Raw genomic sequence first — 25,201 nt, 5'->3', positions numbered from 1 at the left:
ACATGGAAGTGACACTTTGAGACATGCTTTTTCAGAGAAAAGAGACAAGGACTTTTAAGGAAGTTCTTGTGAATAAGCACAGGGAATAAATTTGTTATGAGTGACAGAAAGACAGAGCTGAGTTTAATAACCAACAAAGGATTAGAATTCCTAATAATATAAATATATTTCATATATGTATATGTGTATGTGTAAATATGTGTGTGTAGAGAGAGAAGAGAGAGAGATGAGCAACCCAATAAATTGTCAAAGAATATGAACAGGAATTCAGAGAATAGAAAACCATATTATCAATCAATGTATGAAAAGATATTCAACTACATTAGTAAGTGAGGAAAAGCAAATTAAAATAACAATATATTATTTCACACTCATCAGATTGCAAAGCTTAAAAGCCTGAAGTTGGTGAGGGTGCAGCGAAATAAGTACTTTTATACATTGTTTGGCATGAGGGAGCAGAGTACAAAATTGGAAAGCAATTTGGTCATATCTAACAAAGTTGAAGATGCATGCATATTATAACCCAGTGATTCTAGTTGTACACTTTAAAGAGCATTTGGGCCCAAGAAAACATGTATAAAGATGTTTATTGTGGCCATTGTGAAAAATTTAAAACCACTTAGGGGAATGGATAAACTGTAGCGTATCAATATAGTAGGCTATCACATAACCATTAGAATAATTGATCTATATCAATATGTTCCAGTATCAGTAAATGTTAAAAACAGTATTGAGAGTGAAAGAAATGGTGACAATTTATGAATGCATCCAAAAAACTGCTTAAACACACAAACCTGAAAGGTATTTCTGAGAAGTCTAGTTGTACACTTGACTGAGAACAGTGTCGGTTAAGTAAACGGATGTGTTCATTACAGTCATGTAAAAAAAAACATTGAAAGACATACTAAGAATTATTTCAAGAGAAATATATAATATCCTGTTTGGATAAAAACTTTCAAAGTCAACTTCATGTTGTTTACAGATATATAAATATGCTGTAGAATTACAAAAACAGGCATGTGAAGGATACACACCGATTTCATTAAAATAGTTAACACTAGAGAAGGGAATAAGATAGACTGGGGAGGGAGAGGGGACTTTAGATGTCTGAAGTAAATATAACAAGTGTAAATATTTGCTTAATCTGGGTAGAAGATACATAGGTATTTTATATATTCTGTATTTATCTGTCTCTGGAAGTTCGTGATCTAAAATTTAAAAGTGAAAACAAGAAGTTTAGTACCTAATAGCCTTGTTCCCTTTCCTGACTGGGTTTATGCTGTGCTCTTAAAAACCAAATATACACACTATCCACTGAGCACGAAAAGTATCAGAATCGGAGATGGATTTGCTTCTGGTCAATCCAGGATTCTGGAACTCAGGACTCAAAAGCCCTGGCTCCCAGACAAGGTGTTTCTCAACCATTAGACAGCTGGCTGGAACATAAGTGAAATTCTCTTTGTGAATTATCTGTGACCTAGTTAAATTTCCAGCAAGGGTCTCAGGGAACAGAGTTTTGAGGAAATCTGTTCTGTCACCTATTGACTTCTCAACTTCAATTCTTCATCCTCTGTAAGATGAAGGTACTTCCTGGTATAATGTTCTGGAGTGTGTGTGTAGGAAAGGACATTTTTATTTCTCATAAACTCTCTTCATTTTTTATTCAGAGGTTATTGTTAAGAAAGTTAGATTTTCTTGGACATAAGCAGCCCTTTGACATCAATAGCTGCTTCTATGTGGTTTGATGCTGTCTCTACCTGTGTGGTCATGGCCAGGAACCTAAACTTCTATACCCTTTGAGGAAATTCAGCAGGGAGAGAATGAACTGGCTTCAATCCCAAAGGGCCATGAAACACATACTCTCCAGCCTTTACTCTGGTTCCTTGAATAACACAAGCATCTTGCCTCTAAATTTCAGACATTGCGCCTCTCCTCCCTAGAGACAGGTTAGACTCAATCTGGGTTGACAAGCAGAAGGGGTTGCAGCCCTAAGAAACAGGAGTGATGACAGTAAGCCCTCTCTGCTCCAACCCTCCCTGGCCCTCACCAAGTGTTGAAGACTGCCTTCTCTGCTGTAGCAGCCAGCTGGCAGGAGGAGGACAGGTTTGATGGTTTAATCACCCAGGGACACAAGTGGCTATTTTTAACTGCTCCGAAAGGGAGGAGGCTGGCACTGGATTGAATTGGACACAGGAATGTGTTGGAAGCGTTAGCCCTTTCATGCCACCCTCTCCACCCCAGGCCCCTTCTATAAGGGTCTGCTGAATGTTTGTGACTCTGTCCTATCTTTCCTAACACAGAATTGTATAGCTACACTGAAAACCTGGAATTCACCACTAACAGGAGGTGCTTTGAAGAAGATTTCAAGACTCAAGGTGATCCCAGATTCTTTTTCATAGAGACCTGCTTTTCTTCCCCACCCCCCATGATATCCCAGCCTGATCTAGAAAACGCCCAGAACAAAGTATGATTCTTCTTCATCCTCTCCATTACCACTTCTCTATCCCTTCTTGCATATGGGACATTTCCTTTATCTCAAGTGGAAAGGCCATGGAATGGGAGCAGGTCGTTTCACTGAGCTTGGTCGGTTTCACTGATAGAAGAGGCACAGAGAGCAGAGGGATGGGGACTGGGCTGGTGCCCCACTGCCTGGTTGAACTCTGTGCCTAAAGTAGTCCTTAACTTTAACATTCAATCCCTGCCTCCAACTCTGCCTCACTCCTAATAGCATCTAATAATAATTTCATGTGTCCATACTGATCGTCTCAGACCTCCATTTCCTAACTTGGTCAGTGAATTCAGTTTGCAACTCAGGAGATGTGTGGTGAGTACTGTTTTGTGCAAGATGCAGGAGACAGGGGTGAAGGTGAATTTGCAGAATCTTCAAAGAGATTATAGTCCAGTGGCAGAGGGTAAGTGTGTACATCACAAAACTAACTGAGGACAAAAGGAAAGTGGTAAGTATCAGAAAAGAAGGAAAAGGTATCTTGGGGGCTTTGGAGGGGAGGAGTATCTTGGGAGAGAGATCTTCTGGCTGGAGCATTAGTGGGAAAGAGGTAATTTAGTATTGGACCTGTGATGATGAATAGGAATTGGATATATAGGGAGAGAGGGAACTTCTTGAAAAGGCAGAGAGGTAGGACAGAATAGGTGGAGAATAAAGGGGATATGGAGAAAGATGGACTGCAGAGTGGGTTTAGCCAGAACTTTGGGGTTTCTTTACTTTTCCAATCTCTTATTTTTTCTCAGCTAAATAAGGAAATCTTTTGAAGAGAAGAATTTGTTGGGGGCTGGGATCAGAGGTGGATATGTTATCAGGAGCCTTTCTAGGAAGGAGAGGCAAAAGCTGACACTGGATCTGTATGGCCTTCTTTCCCCAGTGCAGGGCAAGGAGTGGCTGGAATTGGAAGAAGATGCCCAGAAGGCCTATGTGATGGGACTCCTGGACCGACTGGAGGTGGTCAGTAGGGAACGGCGACTGAAGGTGGCCCGGGCTGTTCTGTACCTCGCCCAAGGCAAGTGGCCACCTTTGCCAACTTGAGATAGGTGAAAACTAGGGAGAAATGTTATCAGGACTAGGATGAGGCAAGCCATGCTAAGAAAGCAAGGTCGCTGCTCCCAGGGACAGATCTTGTCAAGTGCTAGGAGTAACCTGATGCTTATAAGGAAGTTAAGGAGATGGTGGTGGGTACTATTCTGGATCCCTTGGAACTGGCCTTTATCTTACCAGGCATGGCAAGATTTCTTATAAAGTTCTTTTTTCCTGCTTGTGGGCTATAAATATATGTGGAGACTTAGTAAGAGAGTCAGTGTGGCTAGAGTTAGTGTACCACCAGCTGAGAACGGAGGCTTACTTTCTTCAGCTATGGCTCTAACCTCCACTGAGGGGAGGTAATGGAGTGCCGCATATTCACACATGAACCCTCTGCATTATTTCTCATTGGCATTTAGAGGGTTCAAGTCAGCATAGCAGCAGGAGTGGATGCAGTGGGTAATTGGGATCAGAACTTGGTATGATTAATTGCAAAAAACCTTCCCAGAAGAGACATAACAGCCAGGTATTCGAAAGAGAAATGAGATAACCTAACTGGAATAGTAAAAGTATACCTTGAGATCATAAAAAGAGGACTATTGATAGAACCAACTAGCTGGTAGCTTAAACAAAACAACAACAACAACAAAACAAAATCAAAACTATTAAAGAAAATAATAAATGGTAGGAGAGTGTTAAAGGGAAGACTGTAGCAAACAGGGCAGTGCCTAACCATATCTCAAGGGTCTGGTGCTCTGGCCAACTTCCAACTGCTAGTACCTTTAACTTTTTACCTAAGGGCTTTCTCTGTAGTCCATACAGGGTAGGCAGGAAGTGCTAGGGAATTAATGTGCTCCTCTAGTCCAGTAGCCCTGATCAATGAATGACAGGAATTAGTGGATAAATAGCCCAACTACCTCACCCTTCTTGGGTGGGACGATTCTGAGGGTTATAAAAACATACACTGTTTCCCAGAGCTTCCCCCAACCTGGGTTTCAGCTCTTCATCTGCCTTTTCTTCCCTCTCTCACTTCCCCACTTTTCTATTAATGGTTCCTGAGATCATCTCCCAAATAAACTTCTTGCATTTTGAATCCTTCTCTCTGTATCTGCTTCCCAGGGAACTCAAACTTAAGACAGGCCAGTGATAAACACATTGGACCTGACTCGGACACTGCCTTATTCAGGGAAGTTCTGGAGGGCCCTTGCCCTACCTTTGTCAGCTTAATTTTTGGGCAAGTTGTTGGAAGATAGTCTTAAGATCATGGGGAAGGGTGGAAAGAATTGGATATCCCTCTTACGTCAACCCTGTATGACACTATCTGGTTCTTTAGGCACTTTTGGGGAATGTGATTCCGAGGTCGATGTACTACACTGGTCCAGGTACAACTGCTTCCTGCTCTATCAGATGGGGACCTTCTCGGCCTTCTTGGAGCTGCTCCACATGGAAATCGAGTGAGAAGCCTTAGGGAAGAATTGGCCTAGACAACCCCCTTCCTTGGAGCGTGCCTCATGTCCTATGCTGATTCCCTCACTATAGAGACCTCTGTGGGAGCAGGGGCTCTTCACACCTCGGCCCAAAGCTTCCTGACAGTTCCCCTCTATCCCGCCATGCTCTCTGATATTCTGTCCTCCTCCCTGAGGTTGGACTCATCAACAGCTTTTGTCCCACTCACAGCTTCAGTCCTGGGCTTTAGGGTCCTATCCTACGTGAGTGCACTTCTCAACTCAGCCTAACTCTGGAATCCATGAAGGAAACTGTTCTACCTGAGAACATGACCCAAGAGGGATAGGGCCGATTTCTGTTGCTATGCCCAATTCTTCCCTTGTGGGTCATAGCTCTGGAGATGGCCTTATCTGCTGCTACCACTATAGGGATCGGTCGTTTTATCTCATGCCTATTACCCAGGAGTTTAAAGAGGGCAGATTGAAAGTGTTGCTTAGCATCTATTTTGTGTTCAGCACAGTGCTAGGCACAGCATGGATTATAAGAGGAGGGGTTGTCACAGACCCTGCCTTTGTCCATCTTCACCACAGATAAAGGTTTACTGAGATGGCAGAGGAATTTGGTGGGCTCCTTTACCTTAGACCAATTTCTTTTAGCTACATAGCCAGGGAATAGCAGGTACTCACATTTGTGTACATGATAAGTAGGGACACAGGGTGAAAAGAGGCCTTATGAGTTCCTGTTCTCTCCTTCCTTCCCATGGCAGCAACAGTCAGGCCTGTAGCAGTGCTCTTCGGAAACCAGCCATCTCCATTGCTGATAGCACAGAGCTCAGGTAAGTGGACCTGCTCTAGGTTTGGAACTGGGGATAGTTAGCAATGGGATACTCTTTGTCCGAGTCCCAGATACACCCAGACTACTAGTAGCTGCTAATTCCACTGGGTTGGGCTCCCACAGGGATCTTCCCTGAGGTCTCTGACTTCAGGCTGGGTGCTACTTTGGGAACCTCTTGCAACCCTTCTATAACCCCAGGGTGCTGCTGAGTGTCATGTACCTATTGGTGGAAAATATTCGCCTGGAGCGAGAGACAGACTCCTGCCGTTGGAGGACTGCACGGGAGACCTTCCGCACTGAACTGAGTAAGAAGTGGTACTTGAGGAAGGGTAGGGATGAGATGCTGATGGTGGAGGGGAAGCATAGCATCTGCACATCTGCACAGAAGAGACAGATAGCTTTCCTTCCTTTCTCTCTTCCTTCCTTCCCCCATCCTCTTTCCTAATTAGCATCCATTCTTTTAGGGCAGAGATACTACGTGGCAGGCATGAGGACCTGGCTTGACTTCCCTTGTGTCTATGAGTTAGTACCAGTCATATGTCATTTCTATGCCTTGGTTTCCTTGGTTATAAAATAGAAATAGCCATCCATCTCACATTTCATCATCAATCTCACATGGAAAAATGAGTTGAATCACCTTGAAAATACTGATGTTGTCATCAGACAGGGATAAGATATGAAGGCCTATGGGTTTAAAATATATTAGACTGATGTGGGAAAGTGAATTGTAATCTATGAAATGCTTTGAGTCCTTCAGCCAAAAAGCAACATCTTTATTACTATTACTTCTAGTTTGGTATCCACCCTCAATCTTGGGAGCTAAGCCATTTTACCTCCATGACCTCCCTTCCTGCCCTTCCTCCTGGGACCTTTCTAAGCCTCCTTTTAAGGAACAAGTAACTCAAATTCTTTGGAGGAGGTGAGAGCCTTCCTCATTGTGTCCGGAAGCAGGTTAAAGGGATAGGGTTTCAGCATTCTTATTCTCACTTTCTCACTTCTCTCTCTCCTCTTCCCCAGGCTTCTCCATGCATAATGAGGAACCTTTTGCCCTTCTGCTTTTCTCCATGGTTACCAAGTTCTGCAGTGGCCTGGCTCCCCACTTCCCCATAAAGAAGGTCCTGCTTTTGCTCTGGAAAGTGGTTATGGTAAGTGACTGATCCACCCACCCCTCTGCCCGCCCCCACTCCACTCCCATCTCATCAGATCAGTAGTGCCTTCTGCTACCTCAGTTTCTTATAGTCTGATTCCAGGAGACTGGAGCTAGGCAGAAGAACTGGGCAGCTGTTAGCCAATGGAGGGAAATCATATGTTCTGTGTCAGAGCAGGTTACCTGTTTCTATTGGACTGACAGGAGATGTCACTCTGTGAGTTGGGGTGTCATTGTACCTTCCCATGGTAGAACTGACATTTCATGGAAAGAATACTAGTTGAGAGCTGGGAGATCTAGACTCTGCTTGCACTGAGCAACATCAGGCAGCTGTCTGTGCCTCAGTTTTTCTAGCTACAAAATATGGGGTTTATTGCCTATTCTCCATCCAGATAAAAAGAGGATTTGCTTTAAAAAAAAAAAAAAAATGAAGTCTTAGGGCATCTGGGTGGCTCAGTTAAGTGTCCAGCTCTTAATTTTGGCTCAGGTCATAAGCTTAAGGTCATGGGATTGAGCCTTGCATTGGACTCCACGCTCAGTGGGGTATCTGCTTCTCTCCCTCTTTTTCTCTCCTTCTGCCGCTCCCCCTGCTCACATTGTCTCTCTAAAATAAATAAATAAATCTTAAGAAAATGAATCTTTATAAGTATATGGTTACAGCTTTGTTGCTAATTATTAAATCTGATCCTTCATCTCTGGCTCCCACTCCGTAGGACTGCCTGAACAACATACCCTCCAGAGCAAGCTTCACAAGGTGGAATCACCTTTTGACTGCAGGAGAAATTGAGTGACTCGGGCTTTATAGCATCTGGTTGTGCTCCTTAAAAAGGCGGCACAATTTCCTTTTTTTTTTTTTTTTTCCCCACTGGAAGCCCCCAGGAGTCCCTTTCCTAATTTCTGGTGATGTTTCCAGCCCTGAGTCAGTAAACAATGCTTTATCCTGACCCCTGAGCTCCTCAGATTGGGAATAGTAACTACATTTGCCCCTTCCTGTTTTATTACTTCTTAGTTAAGAAGGGGTTCCAATGGGACTGGAGATTGTGACTCTTCCTCTCCATCCACATTTCCCTGATCTTATTTTTTCTGACTTCCCTCTTTTCCTCTCCTCTGCCCCTTTCCTGTTTATACTATAGTTTACCCTCGGTGGATTTGAGCATCTACAGGTTCTCAAAGTACAGAAGCGGGCAGAACTGGGACTGCCTCCACTGGCTGAAGATAGTATCCAGGTGGTGAAGAGCATGCGTGCCGCTTCCCCACCCTCTTACACCCTTGACCTGGGGGAGTCTCAGCTGGCACCACCACCCTCTAAGCTGCGAGGCCGCCGTGGTTCTCGAAGGGTAAGAAATAAAAGCATATAGTGGTGTTTTGATACTAGTTGGCCAAAAATTAAGATTCTGAGCTATTCTGGATGTGGTAGGAAAGGGCAGTAAATGATGAGGCACATCCTGCCTCTGATTGCCCTATAGCCAACCTGAAACCTTGGAGTCTGTACTTTGGCCTCTGTCTCCCGGCTCCACAGGCTCCCGGGCTATCATGAGGTAATGTTGTGATCTTACCTCGTAGATCCATATCTTAATACAGAGTCATTGGCCGAGACCTGGTATGCCTGGAGTTATCCCCGACACCAGTTAGGGCATGACCCAGATCACCTGAACAGGGCTCCCAGCAAATCCACGTGCCCAGGGTGAGGCACATGTCATTTTATTGACAGCAAGGTTTACTCTGAGCCAGCCATGCTCTTGTCTGGTCCTGGAGCCAGAGGCTTACATTTAGGAGGTGACTGATAAGTGTTCCAGGTATAGTCCGATGCCTGGGAAGATCAGAATGATTGGTTGCACTGAGACTTGGCCATGTACCCACAAACTAACCTCCCTGAAATACCTGAGTGACAGGTGAAAGGTTAGAGGTTACAGGTGAAAGGTTAGACAGTCATGTTCAGTAATCCAGTTACAGGTGAAAGGTTACAGGTGAAAGGTTAGACAGTCATGTTCAGTAATCCAGTCTACACAATCAGCAATGTAATTTTTTTCAACCTTTATTTTTTATTTTGTAAAGCTATACTCCTTGTACAAAATTTGGAAGAAATATAAAAATGTGAAGAATGGAGGAAAAAAGAAAATCATCCATAAGCTTAACAAACCAGAGGCAGTCACTGTTAACTTTTTGGCCTATTTCTGTCCAATCTTTTTTTCTTCAACAAGGTTTAAAATTCCAAACTTGCTTCCCTCTGCCTAGCAGCAAGCCTCTGTCCTCCTCTTCCTCAGTCAGCCAGCTGGTATAAGCTCACAGAAGGCAAACTAATTGAATGTTCACCTAAGCAGAGCATAGTTAGGAAGTAAAGTGCTGGGGGGGAAAAAATCCATGCTTTCTGAAAGCTAAGTAACTGACTTTGGGATTATGTATGCTTTGTTCCCCAGCCAATGACTTGTTTGCCTGAGAGGTGCTTGTCTTGGGATTGGGCCTGGTGGATAGATTAAGTGGGGAAGAGGATATTCTTACAAGGGCTGGGTTGTTAGCCCACATATCCTGAAGTCTAGTAGCTTATGGGTAGAGGGTGACCTCAAACAAAGATGCTCAGAGAAAGACCTCTGTACACATTCTCTCTACCATCCCAACCTCCGCCCAGCAACTCCTCACTAAGCAGGACAGCCTGGACATCTACAATGAAAGAGACCTCTTTAAGACAGAGGAGCCAGCCACAGAGGAGGAAGAGGACTCTGCTGGTGATGGAGAACGAACCTTGGATGGAGAATTAGACTTGCTAGAGCAAGACCCTCTGGTGCCACCTCCACCCTCACAGGCATCCCTTTCTGCTGAGCGGGTGGCCTTTCCCAAGGGCCTACCCTGGGCCCCAAAGGTCAGGTAGGTTTGATAACTCTGGGGACCCCAAGTTTTAGAACTAGAATCACTGAAGTCCCAGGGTGCAGTGATCTATGTGTTCAAGTCTCAATAAGCTGGGCTAGAAGCCAGAACTCCTGGTTTGAAGTTTTCTGTGTTAGCTGCTATCTTCCCCCACTGCTCTAATCCTCCTCGAAGGGTTAGGAGCTCAGAAACATTCTGTCTCTCAAGGTTTGCCTTTTTTTTTCCTTTTCTGGGAATTGTCTCTCCACTGTCCTCTCAGACAGAAGGACATTGAGCACTTCTTGGAGATGAGCAGGAACAAATTCATCGGATTCACTCTGGGGCAGTAAGTGACTAGATGGTCAAAACTGGCTATAAAGTGGTTCTTAAGGGGCCAGAGGAGTGGGTGGCTGGAAAAAGAGATGTTGCCTGCTAGTTGTGGTGTAACCTAGAGACACTATGGACATCTCCTAATGACTTTGGCCTGGTGCCATGGAATTTTTTTCCTTCCAGTTTCCTCGAAGAACTCTTATGTTCTTAGCTAGGTGTAGGACCTTGTGTGACAAGTCATTTCCCTCCTGGGCTTTAATTTCGTCATGAGAGTGTTGTCCCTAGGGGTCCTTCCTGTTTTATGGGCCAGAATTCTGTGAAAAAGCAATATGGTCAGAACAGATCCAGTCTTCCCTCATATCTCCTCCCCCATGAATTCCTCACACTGGCTGAGCACTACAAAATGGAGAAGGCCTTGTTCCTGGTATTTCACTATAGTTGGGCTACATGCCCTTTTAAGGAACCTACTACTCCCTGACAAAGTAAATGCCCAAAAGACTATACAAAAATCCTAATTTTCAGGAACATTCTGTGTGGCATTTTTCTTTTTGTGTCCTGAAACAATAATGGGGGACCTGGAAGCTTGAAGGGAAAAATCCAGAATACCACATGTTAAAAGTGGCATGGTCCATGTAACTCCGGGGAATATCAGTGGTTCTCTCTAGTTCTTTTTTTTTTTTTCCCCAATTTAAATTCAATTAATTAACATATAATGTATTATTAGTTTTGGAGGTAGAGGTCAGTGAATCATCAGTAGTTCTCTAAAGTTTTGATAGTTATGATTTGGTATATCTCACATTTCACAGGGACACAGATACCTTGGTTGGATTACCCAGGCCCATCCACGAGAGTGTGAAGACTCTAAAGCAGGTGACCAGGGTGGGCTCTCAGTCTTCAGTGATAGGGAGCCGTCAAGGCAAGTTTGATTACCAACATCCTGGTTATTGGCTCCTCTACCAGACACATTCTGTATTTCTCCTTCAGGCATTCTGGCCAAAGAGGAGGAAATTAAGTCTGTTCGTACTTAACCATTTTCCTACATTCAGATAGATAAAAAGTTGTCCTTTCTTCCTCTCATGCCTTTTCCCTCCTCCCACCCTTCTTTCTCTCTTCCTCTTCCTCGCTTCCTTTCCTCTCACTTCTTTCTTCCTATAGGGCCACTAACTCCCAAAGGCCAGGATTAGTAGCAGTCTGTTCTGCATCCAAAGTATATATGAGCGCAAAGAGTAAAAAAAGTCATCTCTTGCACGGACCTTGAACTCTCCCTCATTCCATCATCACTCCATATACATGCACAAAAGCATATTCACATGCAGCAAAACTCTCAGGGTAGTGGTCCAGGGGCATGGGACTCTTCTTTACTTCCCCTTGCCCTTTGGTTGAAGATAAATACTTGAGTATTTTTGCTCTTCAACAAATATAGGAACATAGAATAAACACAGACCCTGTATATGAAGTGCTGGACTCAATGTTAAGACTCCTACCTTCAAAGTTTATGTTCTATTTGGGTGACAACCCATATACAGGACATTTCCTTATCATTGAGGAAGTTAAGCAAGAGACTGGTACATACATGATTGGGGCCCTCAGTATCTTTTTTTTTTTTTTAACGTAATCTCTACACTCAACACAGGGTTCAAACACAACCTCAAGATCAAAAGTCCTACATTCTTTAGACTGAGCCAGCCAGGCACCCTCCCTTTTTTTTTTTAATTAAAAAGAAAATTTTTTTTAGTAATCTCAGCCTCTTAATTGATGTCTTTTCTTCCCCAGCACAAGTACATCTCCATTGCAGATGTTCAAATCAAGAATGAGGAGGATCTGGAGAAGTGCCCCATGTCTTTGGTGAGTCAAGGGGGTCCTGTTTAGGAGAAAGTCAGGAAGAAGTCTGTCTGCAGTGCTGTCACAGAGCATATGTGCATACTGTCGGGCTCTTACCATGTGCCAAGCAAGGCAAAAGTCTCTATTTTCATGAAACACTAAAGTTAGAGAAAAAAGAAAATAAGTAATTAAGGAAACAAGAAGACATATAAGAATGGGAGATACAATGAAGAAAATTTAAATAGGATGACATGAGAGAGGCATCTGCCATGTAGGAGACTACTTTCAATTAGGAAGTCAGGATAGGTAGACTTCTGAGAAGGTGACAGTTAAACTAAAATATTACGTACAAGAAGGAGCTGGCCATAGGAATATCGGGGAAAGAGCATTCTAGGCAAAGAGAATAGCCTTAATGAGGGTGAGAGAAACCTTGGAATATTAGGGGTAGTGAATGGAGGCCTATGGCTGGAACACAGGGGTGAGGGATGGGGTTGTATGAGATGGAGTCAGGGAGGTGGTCTGGGGCCACTTAATAAAGGACCTGTAAGCAAAGATAGGGATTGCGAAGTTGTTTCACAATATAGAAGTAAGCCCTTAGAGATTTCAAGCAGGGGGATGACATGATCTGATTTACATTGTCTAAAACCATTGGCTGCTGTGTAAAGACTTTACCAGAAAAGAGTAGAAGCAGGGTGAAACATAAGGGGTTCTGTTTCATCAAGAGTTCTATTTTGGTCATACTCAGTTTTAGATATCCATTAAACAGCCATGCACATGAGCAGCCATGTAACTGAGTATATATCTAGAGTTCAAAGAGAGGACTGGCCTAGAGAAATAAATCTGGGAGCTCTTGACTTAATATAGTGTTAGAAGCCATAGAACTGGCTGAGATAACCCAGGGAGGAAATAGAAATAGAGGATGGAACCCTGGACAAAGTCTTGGGGTGCACCAGTTGTGCTGAGGGTGGGATGAGTCAGGAAAGGAGCCAGAAAAGAAGAGTAAGAGAAACACTCTGAGATGGGAGAGAATGTGGGAGACTGTGATACTATAAAAGAAAATATACTGTGATACTATAAAAGAAAAAATTTTTCAAGAAGGGAGTGATCAGCTATGTCCAGTGCTGCTGATAAATGGGTAAGATCTGAGGTACCCATTGGATCAGGCAGCATGAAAATAACTAGTGACCTTGATAAGAGCAACCTCAAATGAAGAGATGGGGCTTGTAGCCTAGTTGGAGTGTGTTGAAAAAGGAATGCAAAGAAAGGAGGTAGATGGTCAACGCAGACAACATAGTTTTATTGTAGAGAGGATAGAAATGGAATGTTGGCTGAAAGAGGATGTGGGGTCAGAGGAAAGTGTTTTAAAGTTAGAAGACACTGGAATATGTTTATGTCCTGAAAGAGATGATCTGGAAGAGAAGAGACAATTGCAGAACTGATCCATTCGACAAAGCAGAAGGGTTGCAAGATCCCCAGCACAAGTGGTGGGTTGGCCTTTAACAGAACAAACGTGGTTCACACTTCATGTCAAGAAGAAAGGTAGAGGGGTGCCTGGGTGGCTTAGTGGGTTAAGCCTCTGCTTTCAGCTCAAGTCATGATCTCAGGGTCCTGGGATTGAGCCCTGCATCAGGCTCTCTGCTCAGCAGGGAGCCTGATTCCCCCTCTCTGCCTGCCTCTCTGCCTACTTGTGATTTCTCTCTGACAAATAAATAAATAAAATCTTAAAAAAAAAAAAGAAGAAGAAGAAGAAAGGTAGAGACCCTAGTATATTTGGTGTTGAGAAGATGAATCGTCGGATTGCCTCTGTTTTCTCTTTGAAGTATGAGGCTGGGTTAGCAACTATTGAGGGGTTGGAAGGTGAAGGGATTGGTTTGAGGACAGGGCAGAAGAGAAGTTAGGAAATAGATTTTTGGAAGAGCAGGAAGGCAACCTGCTCTCCTAAAGATCTATTGCCTGAGTTTATTGAATGCCCATTTAAGCAGCAGTTGAGTTATATGGGATGGCAGGGGCCAGGTCATTCCTCCCTACCTCAGGGTCTCAAGGCAATGACCCTTGCTCTGGAAAAGAGGTACCTTGTGGGAGGAGGAACTGAACTGACCAAAGATGACGATGGCCTGAGTAGCCCCACAAATACCTGAGTCTCCAGCCCTCCTGCTCTGATAAAAAGGTTTAGATGGGGTCATCAAAGGACAAAGAGAGTTGTGGACAAGAGGGCTGGTCATAAAGGAGGAAGAGGTGTAGTAGGGGCTACTGGAGAAGGAAAGAAAATAGTTTCTACTTAAAAGCTTCCCTCTTAATATTCCTTCCTGCCTCTCCTGGCCATGGGCTACCCAACTCCCTTATCAACCTTCTCTTCTAAGTTACCTACCTTTTACTTCCAAATATTCCAGAGCTCTTGGATGGCCTCAGAGTGACACCATAGGAAGTGCTTCTATGTGGGGTGTCCCAGGCATATGTGCACCCTGACTTAAGCCCATGTATGGCCAGAAAAGCAGTGGTTTGAGCCAACTCCTAGGTAGGTGTTCTGACTCCTGACCCAATATGTGATGGGGAAAGAAGAATTCTGTATTGATTCCAGATAATGGGAAAACCAGAATTATAGATTGTCAGGACTGGAAGAGCCCTCAGAAGACATCAGACCAGCCCAGTGATTCTAAAAAGAAGAAGAAACTAAGACCCAGAGAGGAAGTAAACTTACCTAAGGTGATAAAATGAGTCGTTAACACAGCTGGATAGGAACCTAGATCTGACTCCCAGCTTAGCGCTCTTTTCATGTCACCCTTCACAACTAAGAAAAAATAGCCTTTGGTCAACTGGAAAATGACCTAGACAAACTGTATTTCCTGCCGTAGGGGGAAGAGGTGGTACCAGAAACGCCATGTGAAATCCTCTACCAGGGCATGCTCTACAGCCTCCCCCAGTACATGGTAAGGAGACAGCCGGGCCAGAGCTGCCCTTTTCTACCCCAGGAACAGATAGCTGAGAACCATTTCAAGCTGACCTGTCCATTATTTGAGCTTGTTCCCTGAGCCTTCACCCCTGAGGGAAAGCATTCTCTAACACATTAGAATTCTGAGCTTTCCTCAAGGCTTCTCCAAAAGGAAGGAAGACCTGGCTATACTTCCAAGTCCTTCTTTGGGAAAGGTGGAGAATAAGTTGGGGTCCATGTAGGATATATTGGGGGCCCTCCTTCTAAGTAAGTACCCTAGCCCCTCTAAGGCCATGGTCTGTCATGTCCTAGATAGCCTCAGACTGAGTGGTGAGGATGCTGATGGACAGGGTCAGAGGAAGGAAAGGGTTAGAGAAGGTGAGATTGTGTTTATATCTCTCACCTTATTTCTAGGTATTGCCTCTCTATTCCTCAAGAGCAGTCTTGAAGCAGGACAGGGTATAGCTCCTTTCTGGTTCCTCAGTGTCACAGGCAGGTCTCTCAGGACTGGGCACCTGTTTGCCCTTCTGGGGGTTGGGGATATTTGGTTACTGAAGAATGAACATAGAAGCGTTAAAACACTTCTCATAAGGCTTTTGAGGTGTGGAAAAATAGCCTTGTTGAATGGGATGGACCGAGATGGATCTCCTCATTTTCTACTTCCTAGATTGCTCTACTTAAGATTCTGCTGGCTGCAGCCCCCACCTCCAAAGCTAAGACAGACTCTATCAATATCCTGGCAGATGTCCTGCCTGAGGAGATGCCGTGAGTGCTTCAACTGGGTTGGCTGCTGAATGCTAGCTGTTTTGTCTACAGCATCTCTCCAGTCCCCACCCCACCTTGTTAACACTCAGGGATTATTTCCAAAGAGGTCTCTTCTCTTTCCACTGCAATGCTCTCTGTTGGGTTCCTTTTTAGCTCAAGACCAAGGGTCTGTAGGGCAACATCAGTGCCAGTGACTGGTTGCATAGGTATGTGGGTGGACGTTGCCACATGATGAGCCCTTGCCAAAGGGAAGAGAAAAAGAGCAAAGGAGCTCCTAAGTGGCAACTCTGGAGATTTCCCTCGTGCAGAAGTTCAGATCACCCAAGTTCTGGCTTTCTTGTATATGTTGTCTCTGACCCGAATACCTGGGTCCTTGTAGGCCTCTCTCTAAGCCTCTCTTTGCACTGACTCCTCCTCTCCCCATTGTAGCATCACTGTTCTCCAGAGCATGAAGTTGGGCATCGATGTGAACAGACACAAGGAGATCATTGTAAAGAGTATCTCTGCCCTGCTCCTGCTCCTCCTCAAACACTTCAAACTGAACCATATCTACCAGGTGAGCCGCTAACAGCACTTCTCCGCAGGTCTCTGGTGTTCTCCAGACCCTGTCTTTCAAAGAGGGGATCTAGGGGCCTTTATGGTCCAACTGAACATCTTTCAGCCTCTGCTTTATCCTCTTCAGGAATTCTTATACCTGTTGCACAAGCTTGTGTAGGGGTATGGAGTGGGATGTGAGGAACTGTCCTAGACAGGTGCAGATGTCTGTGTCCTTTGAACATTATCCAAGGGTTGTGGGTAGGAATCCTTGGCTTCTTAGGAATGTGCCCAGCCAGCTTTGAAGCAGTGCAAGACAGGATTCAAGTATTCCACCAAAAAAAAAACGTGGGGAAAAACTATGTAGAAAAACTTTTCTATATGTGAAGCCCCCGCCTTTTTTTTTTAACTTTTGAGATATAATCCTGAATAAGGCACAGTTTCGGCTCTTAAGGGCTTTGAAGTCTTATAATATAAATAGCTAATTATGGAATGATAAGTGTATGATACAGGTAACTCTGGCTGGTAATCCAACCAATGATAGAGAAGAAGTGACTTCTAACCTGAGTCCTAAAGAAACAGATGTTAGTAAGGATATGGGAGGTATCAGGGAAAGAAGATAGGAAGCATTTCGAGCAGAAATATTAATCTATAGAAGGCCAGAGGAGAGAGAGAGAAAATACCTTTGGAAACTGGTTAAATGTTGCTAGAGTTCTCCCTAGAGCAGGGGAAGATGGGGAGGCCTGGTGATACATGGAGCTGGAGAGGAGAGCAGGGAGCAGATCATAATATGTATGACAGCACACAGTTACTGGGTACTTATAATGTGCCCAGCACTCTGTTAAGTTCATGTGGCATTTCATTTTATTCTCTTAATCCTATGAGGTAGGTCTTATTTTATCCCTGTTTTATAAATGAAGTCGAGCGTAAGAAAGGTTAAAGAAGCTGCTTCCCCACAAAGGCATTGTTTACCATGCTGAGGAGTTTGGACTTGGTACTGTGGGCATTGCCAAGATATCAGAGAACCTGAGGGCAGGGAATGGATGGTCTCTGTGGTGAGAACGTTGGGAGGAGAGGAGGTACCTCATGACTGCTCAGTGTCTTCGCCCCACTTTCCTCCTAAGAAGTCAGAACCAAGCTTGCTGTTAGAACAGCAGGTTCTCAGAGTGCACAGAGCCTCCTGCAGGGTCTGTATCCATGCAGGTTTGCCTATATAATCAGGGTATTTCTCCACTCTAGTATATTCAGAAACATCTTTGGGTGTGTTATAGGTGTCCTGGGTTCTCGCACATTTTCTGCCAGTGTTTGCTAAGCAACAGCAGGGCTGGGAGGAGTAGGGGTGGGAGGGAGATAGTGTTCCTAGTAGAAAGAACAGAGAACCATAGACATGTTTTTTCTGTCTGCTTCTCTTGGTGGGCAGTATGTGGATCAACAGCCAGACAGGTGGGTGGCTTGATGGTCCTTGCCAGTGTGTGTCAGTGTTGGTGAATCCCAACAAGGCTACAGACACATCTCAAATTGAAAAACATTTTCCATAACTTCATAGCGGGTATGTATTGGCTGCTCCATCTGGAGCTTCGGAAAATACCCCAGGTCGGCTGCCAGGGAGAAAGTATTTGAGCAGAAGAGAGAAATGGGCAACACAAGCTTACTTCCCGCCTCTAACCACACACACACAGGGGCAAAGGACAGCTTGACTTGGTGCCAAGGCTACTTCTTGGTGATCAGGAAAAGCTACTGGATTTAAAACACCACAATTTTTTGCTTTTCAACCCAATTTCTGTACTGTCCCAGCATTTGGGTTCTGAATCTGGAAGAAAACTGTGTCTGATGCTCCTCAGTGCATCACAGGTAAAATCCAGGTGATGCAACTCCAGGATACTGCCCACGAGGTCTTCCCAGATACAGACCCTATCCAAATTCAAGAGAGCAAAATGGAATCCCTATTTCTGGTGTTTAGCGCATCAAAGAGATCTTGGGATAGTCCATCAGAGAGATCTTGGACTTATTCTCAGTACAGTATCTGTTGACCTAAGGGCACTTGTTAATCTGTTCATTAAAATACTGATAACGTACGTCCAGGGATGATATAGTGAACCAGACAGACTCATGCTGGAGCCCACATTCCAGTGGTTCACTTGGTTACTGTGTGCCATATCCATCCCATCTGAATGATGCCAGCAGTTGCTGGGAGTAAGCTGCACCTGTTCCTGCTCTATCAATCACTGTTGAAACACTATGAAACAGAGGTTTGGTATGGAAGACAGCTCCCAGAGGGAGTCTTCCTTTCTTATTGAGCTTAGGAACAAATATTGCAGCTATTCCTTCTATTTATCCGGAGTGGGATTTTCTTTTTGGCTTGTTTATGTTTTGTGCTTTTGGTCAGGTGCTGGCAACATACACACACTGCAGATTGTCCCCCTCCATGCAGGATGAGCTGGCTAGATGATGCTGCTCCGCACTTCTCAGACAGAAGGACTGATAACACAAGTAGACAGTAGATACTCTTAGGAATGGATATTAGAGTTGTGCTTGCCAATCCTATTTTTCGTATGTACCTTCTATTATCCCACAAATAAGCAGCCCTTTCTGCTTCTTTGATCTTTTAATCCAGTTTGAATATGTGTCACAACATTTGGTATTTGCCAACTGCATTCCATTGATCCTGAAGTTCTTCAATCAAAATATCTTGTCGTACATCACTGCCAAAAACAGGTATGGGCTCTGGACAAGTTTATTTCTAAGTTCTGTTTAGGTATGGGTTGAGAAATATACATCATCTCTGAGCCTTCCAGTTCTCTTTTTACCCCTAGTCCCTTCTCTTTTGGAGCTTAAATTTAATTTCCTTGAAGTGTTAGTTGATGTGGTGTGTGATTTGGCCTCTTCGCAGAGCTATTTGTATTTTAATAGTTTTGAAAACCAAAAAAAATGTCATAACTCAAATAAATAAAACTGCAACAATGAAATTTTAGACCTATGGCAGAAGGATTGGAAGATTTTTTGTGTGTGTGTATGTGTGAAACAACCTTCTTATCTGGCCAGCCCTGATCTTAGTTTAAATCATTAGTTGGAATAATTATGCCACTTTGTAAACTGTAGTGTTATGCAGAATTTGTAACTGAAAATAAATAACACACCCTTACTTAGATCAGTTTGTAATAAAACATATATATGGTATTTTATTTAATCTCCTCAGTAATGGTTAAAGTATTACAACAAGTTTTATTCTCATTTCACCACTTAGTAAAAAAATTTAGTAAACTTAATTGACTTGCTCAAGATTAACATACTAGTGAGACAACTTAAGTAAGCAGCAGACGCAGGATCAAAACACAAATCGTTTTCTGGTCACAATTGTTATGAATACAAATTGCTTTTCACTCCTCCAGCCAAGTGGGGACTTGGGGTTTACAGAGTAAATCCTTGTTCTTTAGTTTGCTACTTCCACAAGAACTATAAGCATATTAGAGTTTACCAGAGGATGAGTTCCTAAAGTAGAAGTAAGAAGGCTGATCTGAGGGCACCTGGGTGTCTCAGTTGGTTAGGGCGACTGCCTTCAGCTCAGGTCATGATCTTGGGGTCCTGGGATCAAATTCAGCATCGGGCTCCCTGCCTAGCTGGGATCCTGCCTCTCCTTCTTCCACTCTCCCTTCTTATGCTCAATCTCTCTCTCTCTCTCTCAAATAAATAAATAAAATCTTAAAAAAAAAAAAAAAAAGAAGAAGAAGAAGGCTGATCTGATTACTTGGGGTGACTAGAGAGGGCCAGGAAATGGTGCCTCACCAATCTTGTACTGCCTAAAAGTCCACCATGAGAGGCAGCCTACTTATATGTAGTTTAAAATACACAGAGGCACCTGGGTGGCTCAGTAGGTTGAGTGTCTGACTCTTAATTTCAGCTCAGGTCATGAGCTCAAGGTCCTGGGATTGAGACCCACATGGGGATCTTCACTCAGCAGGGAGACTGCTAGAGATTCTTTCTCTCCTTCTCCCTCCCCATCCCCTACACTTGTTCTCTCTCTCTCTCAAAATTTTTTAAAAGTTTTTTTTTTTTTGAGAGAGAGAGGATCAGCAGGGAAAGGAGCAGAGGAAGAAGGAGAAGCAGTTTCCCATCTGAGCAGGGAGCCCCATGTGGGGCTTGATCCCAGGACCCTAGGAACAGAAGACAGATGTATAACTGAATGAGCCACCCAGGTACCCTTAAATAAATAAATCTTTTAAAAAATTAAATTAAAATAAATAAAATAGACATATACAGATGAACTTTCTGAAGTCATGAGACCTGCCATTTGCTAGCTATGTAATCTCAAGTTAAAAACCCTGGTTTTTTTGAGCCACAGTATTTTCATGTTAAAATGAAAATAATTCACTGGGTGCCTGCGTGGCTCAGTGGGTTAAAGCCTCTACCTTCGACTCAGGTCATGATCCCAGGGTTCTGGGATCGAGCCCCACATCACATCGGGCTCTCTGCTTAGCAGGGAGCCTGCTTCCTCCTCTCACTCTGCCTGCCTCTCTGCCAGCTTGTGATCTCTGTCTGTCAAATAAATAAAATCTTTTAAAAAAAATTAAAATAATGCATTCCCTGACTATATCTTAGAGCTTTTATATAAGTATCAGGATAAACATAGGAGAGCCCTGCTCCACATTTCCAGTAAGAGATCCACCCCTGGATCAATCAAGTGTGGCAGGGGCTCAGGAATTAAGTACCATCCCTCACCATGGGCCTGGAAGGGGAGGGCAAATAATCTGATAGGTGTCCATCAGGTTCTATTTGGAATTGGAAGAATGGTAGTGCCAGACTAATCAATAACTAAGTTTGGTCAGGATAAGATGGTCCTCTTCTACACCACCTATAAGCTTTACTGTGGCATGATCCCTGAGAGCTTGGAGTGCCCATAGCCCCTTCTTGCACAGTTTCCTCATGGCTTTTACAATCTAGATAGATATTCCAGAAACTTGTAACTTTATTTTTTGCCCCCTTAGGCTAGAATTCAGTTCACAGAGGATGGCACAAATCTATCTTTGATTTCCTGCCCCCATTTCCTGGTTGCCAGCATCTTCTTTGCCATGGGGCTTTGTGGGAAGTGGGTAGATAATTGGATAAGCCAGCCAAGAATATTTATACTAATGGAGCAGTAAGTACAGAACTGGCAACCCTGGGAGAATCCAGAAGAGTAATTAAGATGATGAGCAATGTTATAAGTAGACCCACTGCCCTCTCTTCTACCTTGATTCCCCTAGGTTATCATTATGGTTTTCTTGGACAAAGGTAAACATTTCTAGGTAAATAAATTGTTGCCTTTTGCTTGGATAGAGTTTTGACTTTCAAAATGTGGAGACAGGTCCAAGAAACCCACACTCCTCGGGGCGCCTGGGTGACTCAGTGGGTTAAAGCCTCTGCCTTTGGCTCAGGTCATGATCCAGGGTCCTGGGATTGAGCCCCGCATTGTGCTCTCTGCTTGGCAGGGAGCCTACTTCCCTTCCCTCTCTGCCTGCCTCTCTGCCTGCTTGTGATCTCTGTCTGTCAAATTAATAAATAAAATCTTTAAAAAAAAAAAAAGAATTAAAAAAACCCAAAACTCCACACTCCTTTATGGCCCTTGCTTTGCCCACATCCTTTATCTATTTCCAATTGCGCTAGTTCAAATAGATTGGTTATAAACCTTATGGAATGTCAGAATGAGAAGGAGCATTAGTGATGAGCTAAATTCCGCATTGTACCAATGAAAAAGAGAGAAAATGAAAGAAAAAACTATAATTTTGAGTAACTATGTCCCTGTCATAATGCAGTGCATCATTTCCCCTACCTACTCATTCCTGCTTCCCTGGGCTCACCGCAGAACCTCCAGCTCCCTCATGGTCCCCCATTGTCAGTTCTGGGGGCAGATACTGTTATCATTCCCTTTTTTTTTTTTTTTTTAGAACATACATGAGTGCAAGTGGCGGTGGGGAAGGGTGGACAGAGGGAGAGAGAGAGAGAGAGAAATCTTAAGCAGGTTCCTTGCCCAGCACAGAGCCCGATGTGGGGCTTGATCTCATGACTCTGAGATCGTGACCTGAAGTGAGATCTAGTTGGACTAGAAGCTTAATTGACCGAGCCACCCAGATGCCCCAGTGCTGTTACCATTTTTGAGCTACTAGATTGGCCCTGCTGAGGGAAGCTGCCTTTGTCTTAAGCTTCCTTCAAGAATGGCCTCCATGATCATTTCCCAGAGCTGCTGGCTTTCAGAAACATCTGGTAAAGGACATAGGAAAGGTCTTCATTTCACCCTATGTCCACAGGTTGTTACTAAGTGGGTTAAGTTTGGGCAGCATCTCTGGGAACATAAGCATACACTTAAATGCAAAAATGGAACTTCACGTGTGTCCTGACTCTTTAGAGAGGAGAGAGGTGGCTATACCAGGCTCCCTTGCTGCCTTCCTTTCCATTTGCTAGATGGAGACTGGCTTGAAGGAACTCTGTGGGTTCTTCTCATGACTAGAGCTAGAGTTGCCTGGCACCACAACCCTCAGTTTCAGCTGAGGTCACTAAGCAATTTGGGAAATAGATTGGGCCCGCTGGAGAGAAATAATTCCTGCCATTTCAGAATCTGCCATTTCCTGCCATTGCTATTTCCCTAAAGCCTGCCCTTTCTCTGCGTTTTGCAGCATTTCGGTCCTGGATTACCCTTGCTGTACCATTCAGGATTTGCCGGAGCTTACTACAGAGAGTCTGGTAAGCAGAGGGGGATTTGGTAGCTTTTGAAATTACCAGATGGCAGAAGCTGGTATTTACTCTTCCATTTCTTCTCCAGTTCCATAATGTCCTGATTTGGGCGTCTCAGATCAATAAATGTATATTGGCAAGAGCACAGTGTCAGTGGGGGTTTAGAACTGCTGACTCAGCTGAGAAAATTTTGGAAAAACTGAGCATAGCCATTTGCAGAGAAGAGAAAAGATCAGTGACAAACATTAAGGAGGAGAGGGAATTTAGAAAAATAATGGGAACCAAAATTGAATGTGAACATCTGTGCTAAATAGCAGGAGAAGCTCTACCGGTCTATTCCAAACAATGATCTGTCTCCTTTCCACTATGTTATAAGCTACTCACTTTTCATTTTCATATAGATTATATAATCCAGGAGTGTGTACTTCAGAAAATACCTTGCCTAGATCTCTAAACCAAAAGTTGGTAATACCCACAGAAGAATGACTCAGAAATTTCTTCATCCTGGAAACAACTTTAAGCAAATCAGAAAAGTCCCTCAAAATTACTTTAATTTCATTAAACTGACTGATCAACAGCATCCTGAAGATTAACTGCCTGCCTCATATAAATATACCTCCTTAGATACACTCAGTCCATACCCTCACTCTGTTGCACGGTACTTGGTTATCTATATCTGTTTCTCCATTTGACTGAAAACTCCCTGAAGGGAGAGATGGGATGGTATCATCTTCATTTTATATCCCCAGAGTCTAGCACTAGCTAGCACTAGCACTGTGTTTGGTACATGAAAGGAGCTCAAATGCTGAATGTTGGATTGTAGCACTCATTGTCCCACAACCCTTTGCCTCCCAACTTTAATATTTGCAAAATGTTGCATTACAAAAGTGTACTATGCTCAAATAGAATGATACCTTCTGTGGAACAGATTTTATAGAAACATAGGATTCTTGGCTGGAGGTGACCTGAGAGCCATTTAGCCCAATCCTATTTCAAAGATGAGGAACCAGAAAGCCCAGTGGATGAAGTGACTTGTCATGGTCCTCTCCTCATAAGTGATAGATAGTGAATTAGAAAAAGACCCATGTTTTAAGATACTATGTCTAGCACCCATTTTAGCATCAGGGCAAAGATTTCCTGTCTCACTTAGATGTGACCTCAGTGGCCAAGGAAGCTGAGAACTTCTTATCCCTGCAGAGAGAAGTAGTAAGTTGTCTAATAACCCTGTTTATGCACATGATATTATTCAGTCTTTAAAATAACTGTGTAAGCTTGGTATTACTGTTTTATAGATGGAAGCTAACTGCCAAAACCTTACAGTTAGAAGTTGCAGAGCCAGGGTGGAGACTTATATCCCTGCTGTTTAGGGTTAGAATGAAGAATGCACTTTCTCACAGAAAACAGTGATAAACAGCATTAAAATGCTACTATAAGTAGGGTATTTAAAAATGTAAAGTTTTTGTAAAGGTATTTCAAAACAAAAGGTTTTATGGCTGAAATCTATTTCTTTTTCTTTTTTTTAAAGATTTTATTTATTTATTTGACAGACAGAGATCACAAGTAGGCAGAGAGAGAGAGAGAGGGTAGCAGGCTCCCCGCTAAACAGAGAACCTGATGTGGGACTCGATCCCAGGACCCTGAGATCATGACCTGAACTGAAGGCAGTGGCTTAATCCACTGAGCCACCCAGGCACCCTGAAATTCTTGATATAATATGTTCTCTTTTCTCAATCCCATATGTAGGAAATTGATGGGAACTATAACTTCAAATCTCTTCTGATTTACCTTTTGGGATATGAGCATAAAATTATTGAAATAATTGTTCTACCTCTGAAAAGATTTTATTGTTATCCATGTGCAGGTTAAAAGCACGGATCTATTCTAAAGAAACCAATTGGTGCTAGGTATTCCTCTCCTTTCTGTAAAGCAACAGTGGCACCTGGTGGTTTCAATTGGTAACCACAGATTTTTGTTGTTGGCTTGAATTTACGGTGTTAAATATTTCCCCTGAGCCTAATGATGGGCTTAAGTAACTAGCAAGTTTATGCCACATAGGTCCTCAGTATAATGGTTTGTTTATCTAAACTGATGGCTTCTGTACTCAGAAAAGACTAATGTTTATATGAGTAAAATGCATCTCTTTTCCAGGCGTAGTGAATTAATTATAAACAGAAAATGTATTGATTTTTTTAATAAATGTAGAGGATTTTCTTTAAATAATATTTCAAATTCTTTTTCTGGTTATAAAATCAGTATATACTAATGCAGAAAATTAGATAAATACAGAAAAATATGGGGAAGAAAACAAAAATACCTT

At 43.3% G+C, this 25,201-nt stretch overlaps 1 protein-coding gene across 2 annotated transcripts in view; it reads left to right on the top strand.

The window, feature by feature from the left end:
- Positions 1 to 25,201, top strand: part of STRIP2 (striatin interacting protein 2) — a 53,694-nt gene that overhangs the window by 8,568 nt on the left and 19,925 nt on the right. For both annotated transcript variants that reach the window (XM_032305177.1, XM_032305176.1), the window contains exons 3-18: positions 2,301 to 2,375; positions 3,381 to 3,515; positions 4,866 to 4,986; positions 5,745 to 5,813; positions 6,011 to 6,117; positions 6,830 to 6,957; positions 8,093 to 8,296; positions 9,586 to 9,821; positions 10,081 to 10,146; positions 10,937 to 11,000; positions 11,904 to 11,975; positions 14,804 to 14,878; positions 15,548 to 15,645; positions 16,075 to 16,201; positions 18,794 to 18,894; positions 22,827 to 22,893. In XM_032305177.1, the coding sequence (XP_032161068.1) occupies positions 2,301 to 2,375; positions 3,381 to 3,515; positions 4,866 to 4,986; positions 5,745 to 5,813; positions 6,011 to 6,117; positions 6,830 to 6,957; positions 8,093 to 8,296; positions 9,586 to 9,821; positions 10,081 to 10,146; positions 10,937 to 11,000; positions 11,904 to 11,975; positions 14,804 to 14,878; positions 15,548 to 15,645; positions 16,075 to 16,201; positions 18,794 to 18,894; positions 22,827 to 22,893 (1,745 nt within the window). The remainder of the gene's footprint in view (positions 1 to 2,300; positions 2,376 to 3,380; positions 3,516 to 4,865; positions 4,987 to 5,744; positions 5,814 to 6,010; positions 6,118 to 6,829; positions 6,958 to 8,092; positions 8,297 to 9,585; positions 9,822 to 10,080; positions 10,147 to 10,936; positions 11,001 to 11,903; positions 11,976 to 14,803; positions 14,879 to 15,547; positions 15,646 to 16,074; positions 16,202 to 18,793; positions 18,895 to 22,826; positions 22,894 to 25,201) is intronic.

Source organism: Mustela erminea, chromosome 11 (genome assembly GCF_009829155.1).
Source record: "Mustela erminea isolate mMusErm1 chromosome 11, mMusErm1.Pri, whole genome shotgun sequence".
NCBI lineage: Eukaryota > Metazoa > Chordata > Mammalia > Carnivora > Mustelidae > Mustela > Mustela erminea.
The sequence above is the reverse complement of the archived record's forward strand: the minus strand, read 5'-3'. Positions and strand labels throughout refer to the sequence as shown.